Raw genomic sequence first — 5,774 nt, 5'->3', positions numbered from 1 at the left:
GGACGCTGGTCGGAAAAATGTCCTGGGAGAGCGCATCCGGGCGGAAAGCGACTTTCATTTTGGCAAGCGCGTCATCACAATCCGTGCTCAAATAACGCACTTTGTGGGAATAAATGCGGACGACACCCAGCAACAAGCTGCCGGATACACGGAGGGGCAATACTTCTCCTTTCGGATTAGCAATTTTGTCTGCGTTGGAGGGTTTAAACGAGAATTTGAGAGGATCGTGCTTATAAGGACAATCAAGGACAACGGGAGTGCCATGGGCTTGATACTTGAAGACATTTTTGCTTGGCAACTTCTGCTATTCTGAATTGCAAGCTGGAATATTTTCCAGTGATCATCCCACTTAAATCGATGAAAAAGAAAGTGAGCGGATGAAAATGTGCAAGCACATCGTGAAACACATGCCTCCTACCTGCGCTTTTCGTCAGGTCGGTTTGAAAAATCAATTGGCGGTTTAGCTTCTTTTCCGACTGTACGGCAAGCCACACCTTACCAAGGGTGCCCTTTTTGCCTACTATGAGCTGCGCGTATAACATTGCGTCCGAAAGAGGGGTGGCTGCGCTGGGGCCGGGCTCGGCTGATGATGAACGGCACGAAACTCGTTTCTTTCACGGGCGCCCGTCGAACCCTGACGCCCAGAGCCTGATCGCCGGCACTATGGGTTTGAAGAGTGCAAAGTATGGTAGAACGAAAGTTAGATATCGAGTACCACGATTATTGTCACCATCCCGTGGTCGTTATCTTTTGGCAATTGTTAACACTGGTGCTTAAGCAGCCTTGACTTTCCTTTCGCTCCATGACGATTGAGCGAGCCTCATGAGTGATGTTTGTCGTCCTGCAAGAGGGAGATCCGATCTGTTCGACGCCGGTAGATGAAGGCATGCAAACAGATCCGAGAAGAACATTGTGATATACTTCGTCGTTTTGAAATATTCTTAAGTGTGGAGAGTGGATGAAACTTTCCCAAAAAGTTGTTCCGGTCGATTTTCAAGGCTATAACATCTTCAGCGTAGCCAGTAGCTAAGGTTCTCAATTCACAACACCTGTAGACGCAGATTTTATAACTTCATATCTTCTGCACCTTTAGACAATCTCACATCACCTATTGTTTCTCTAAACATGTTTGTGCAGTGAAACTCGTCTTGGATTGCTCGAAAAAAAGTAAAAAGGGCATAAGAAACAGGAAGAGGGTATGAAGCATTATAAAAATATTTCACACATCGTAACAAGTTTGTTAATGAAGATGATGATATTTATAAGAGAGTCTTTCTGGCTCTGTGTTTTAAGTTCGAAGACCCTAAATTTTTGTCCCAGAAGCTGAGCAAAACCTACGCCTGAGATCTCTGTCATTCGCGCGACAGACATAAAGAGCCAGGGAAGGAACAGGGTGAAGTTGTGGGTGAGAAAAATCATATAACGCACTTCGATTGCCTTTTATTCTCCATCGTGTTTCAGTTCGATTTTGCTTTTCTTGCCTTTCTCGTCGCTTATGAGCCCCCAGCCCGGTCCTTCGGACTCCACGTACACCACTTCCTCAACGAAAAAAATGTCCCTCCAGTCGTTCGCAATCGCAAAGCGGCCTTATCATCCATTCCTACACATCAATACCCGCCTAAAGAACGCTTGAAAGAGCCCCCCAACTCCCTCTTTTTGACATCCAAAAAGATCGAGTGGGGAGTCTCTCTGGGACCTCGGAGTGGTGGGTGCCCCGCCCGTGCGCCACTGAATCAGATCCAGGCGGCCAAGAGCCCCCGCGACAATGAGCATTATACCACATGCGAAAATATTCCAAACGGATAATAATTTCACCTCCCAATGTGCCAATTTTGCGTTCTACCACAGGGAACAGCGGCCATGGTGCAGACTCAAGATCTGCCCTGGCCCGTGGATGAGTTGACCGAAGAAGTCTTGGACCCTCGCCGGTTGCTCGGACTTTGTCGCCTCCCACCCAATTTGAGTGTGACTTGCGACCAATTACCGTGAAGCCGATGGTGTATTTTTTAAATGCGTCTCACAAAAAGTAACAATGAAACAAAAAATACAAAGATTAGACTCACTGGCATCATCAGGTTGGACATGCTGCTCTGCTTTTAGATTTCTTATTCTTTTGGTTGGGGTTTGACATCCTTCTGTGAACACTGAAGCACGAGCACTGTACTGCTCACTCCTCCACCCGGTGTATGTCCGACGCAAAGACGACGAGGTACATTGACCCGCGAGAAAAAACATCCACCAACCCACAAGCCGTTGATTATCTTGAATGCCACATATAATTATTGGGAAGTACTTCTGTAAAGTTTGATACAGGCATGAAAAACGTCATAAATTAATCCCAGACGTGGTTGCGAAGTTCCCGGAACCTTCCTACACGAACTAGTCACAACTGTGCGCATGCGTGCATATCTTATCATGGAAATATCGGTCGAGTGTCTTGTAACAGTGTTAGATGCCCTTTTCCTTTAATTTGGTGCCTACGGCACCCCATAATCATTCCATTTCCGGGTGGCTCGGTGTTTCAACCGTCTGTTTACCAGGCACATACTAATTCACCGCGTGAGTATCCGCTTGTTCTGTTCGTACTTTTGTGTATTACGCAGATGTAAGAGAAATTGGCGCTATCTTATTGAGCACACCCTGTAGAACTACTGCATTTGATATTTCTCCATGAGTGGCCGCGAAGGGAACTCAAAAGTGCCGTCACTCGAGGGCCAGTCGACTATGTAACAGTAGCGGCACAGCCGCGCTTTGCTCCAGTAATGTTGTCAGCGCGTACAATTAACTGCATGATGTGAAGGAAATAACCCGCACATCCAATATCACACCGTGCGCAAACAGATATATCCAGGAACCATGTATAATGGACGGACAGCGACATCTCGATGCTGTGGACCCTGAGAAAGGAGAAGCTGTATCTGCCCAAAATGCCGCTCCCACACTTGAGCTGGGCCTTAGTTTGACGGCATTGTGGGTAGGATACTATCGCATGCGGGAGGTCGAACAGAAAACCCCTCTTTTCTATGACCCTGTGGCAAAAGCAATAATGGGAGAAGATGATGCGCGGTGGGCTTTCCAACGTATGCAAGAGACGCTTGAGGATAGTTGGCTTATGAGCAAGGCTGCATATGCTCGCAGCGAGGCGAACTTTTTTCCTGTGCGCACTCGATTCATCGATGACCACATAGGGCGGTCGCTTGAAGCCCAGATCCTTTGCGCGCAAAGTACTTCCGGCGGGAAACCGCCCCGGCAATTGCAGGTTGTAGACATGGCCTGTGGGTTCGACGGCAGGGCATTCCGGCTCGACTTTCCCACCAATACCCTCTTTTTTGAAGTGGATCGGGAAGAGGTGATGGCTCTCAAAAAAAACCGACTCTCTCAAATAAGACCGCCCGACCTCACCTGCGCTCGACGTGTCTGCATATCTGCTGATATTATCACAGACAAATGGGAGACAGCGCTGTTCGACAATGGTTTTGATCCCGCTTTGCCCACCGTATGGATCATGGAAGGCATTCTGACGTATCTTCCCTTGCCTGTAGCCAAGGCACTCTTGGCACGGGTGCGTGCCATCTCGGCACCGGGCTCTTCATTGGTATGCGATGTGGTGAATGCCGCAATCAAATACGCTACACCCATGAAAAAAAGGATGAGGTTCTTGCGTGACGAAGGGGCTGAGTACAACCTCTTCATCTCAGATCCTATTGCCTTTTGGACCAACGCCGGCTTCTCCCAGATTCGCTATCATTTCCCTGGCGACAACGATGCCAGCTATGGTCGTATACCTCCCCATCCCTTCTTGCAGGTTATGCGGATCGTCATTCGTTTTGTAATTGCTGTGCTATATCTTGGTGCAGGATTCTTAAGCGGCTTCTTCTTACCGATTTGGGCGGGGATAATAGTCCTTGTTGGAAGCATCGTCCTGTGCGAGGGTTGGGCGTTGCTTTTTCAAGAGTGGTTGGCACGGCGGCTGACCCTCTTCTTTTTTCCATTGGCTTATTTCACTGAAGTTTTTGTATAAGCGACTTTGCCAACCACTTGCATGAGATCATTCACGGTTTCGTGTTGGTGGGGTGACTAAGGAGTAGATCTTTGGCAATGTGGCTTTGGATGTAGTTAATGTTGTTTGCATGGGCATAGAATGAATGAATATTCGTATCGTCATAGCCTAGTCACGCAGACAAAGACTGTGATGCATCGTTCAGATACTCGTAATTTAGATGCTCAAAGCACGAGGCGGCAAAGTGCGGAAAGAAATTACAATGATCAAGCAAGCCCCTCCAAAAAAGCCTATTAGGAAATAGTTAGTTTTTCCAGAAATAGGCGCGTTTTTCCCCATCTTTTTTTAAAAAAAATGTGCCTTTTTCACATGATGTCAATTATCATCTTTTAAAATTATTAAATAACGATGGATTTTATCTCATGAATGAATATCCAAGCCTGTTTTGCCACAACTTCGGGTGTCGGAACGTAGGTGGGTGGTACGCATCTCACCTGCCTTCAGCAGCCGCAACACATAGCTATGCTTCCACACTGCCAGCATGTGCGCGTCGTTGAACCCGTTACGGCGCTCTTACGTCCAACAAATGCACGGTGGCAGAATGGTAAAATTCAGTGCCGAGTTTGCCTCGACGAGGCATTATGCTTCATGTTGACAGGGTACGAACAGCGACAATGACGAAGACGCCCAGCCAGCCTCTTTCCCGCTCGACCGTCTGCAAATCTTCAAGCTCTTTTCTTGTGAAAAAAAAAACATGTAAATTATATGCGTCATTCCGATGAAATTGTGGTCACACCATATCTTTGGCGTAGGACGCTTTGAAAAGATGCGACGCGAACGGCCATCCGACACATGAAGGGCAGCGAGAGGGAGGAAGTATGTCGCGGTAATCTCTGCTAGCACGAAAACGGTGCGATGCTCGTCCGTGTCCCCAGAGACTTATATATGGCTTCATAAACATGTTGAATTGCGAAACGTATTTGATGGTAGTTTTCTTACCCATCGATAGGATGCTTACTTCAGATGACTCAGGGGGGACGCATGCTTCGACGTCTCTACCCTCAACCAGGCCTCGACGGACGCGACAAAGCATTATTAGCAAATTGAACGATTTCGTCCACCGCGATTACATCACAGACATTGTCTTTTATGGTTTCTGGCTTGGCTTTTGGGTGTTTATGCCCCCTGTCATACTCTTCGGTACGCTTCTGCTGGCTGTATACGACCTCATTACCGCGAGAGGCTATCGTCAGCCGTGTGGCCCCGTGCTGGTCACAGGGTGTGACACAGGCTTCGGCAAGGCTTTAGCTCTGGCACTAGCTGAAAGACATTGGAAGGTGCGGCCGCAGTAGGCATTCTTTGAAATTAGAGCTCCCATGGTTTCCCCTCTTCTATCCTCATCTCAGGTGATTGCTGCTTGCTCGACGGATACAGGAGTCAAAAGTTACAGAGAGCCTGCCAATGGCTCCATGAATATCGATCCAATCAAGCTGGACCTGAGCAATGACGACGAGATTCAGGCATGCGCCGAGTTACTGGCTGCCCAATACCCAGAGGGGCTTTACGCCCTGGTCAATAACAACAACAACACCGTGGTAGGGAAAGACGGACTGGTGGAGTGGATGACCATTGACAACTACAAAATGTACGTCATCTTCGTCTCCCGAGTAACTTCCAGAAGCTACTCTTCGTCCCTTTATCAATTCCCTCTCGTTGGGTGGGAGCCGTTGGGGGTAGGAGCACCAAGAAGTGCACGAGAAGCCAACGAGACCAC

The 5,774-nt window shown here is 48.0% G+C and overlaps 1 protein-coding gene across 1 annotated transcript; it reads left to right on the top strand.

Annotated features, from left to right (window-relative positions):
* Window positions 1–2,836: 2,836 nt before the first annotated feature.
* NGA_2012000 (methyltransferase) lies at window positions 2,837–4,032 on the top strand (the record flags this gene model as incomplete). The annotated part of the gene is made up of 1 exon (XM_005856320.1): window positions 2,837–4,032. A coding segment is annotated over one exon (1,185 nt), but the record flags the coding sequence as incomplete, so codon positions are not given.
* Window positions 4,033–5,774: the final 1,742 nt, after the last annotated feature.

Source organism: Nannochloropsis gaditana (assembly GCF_000240725.1).
Source record: "Nannochloropsis gaditana CCMP526 unplaced genomic scaffold scaffold003, whole genome shotgun sequence".
Classification (NCBI taxonomy): Eukaryota; class Eustigmatophyceae; order Eustigmatales; family Monodopsidaceae; genus Microchloropsis; species Microchloropsis gaditana.
Note: the sequence above shows the minus strand (reverse complement) of the source record. Positions and strands in the feature narration are given on the sequence as shown.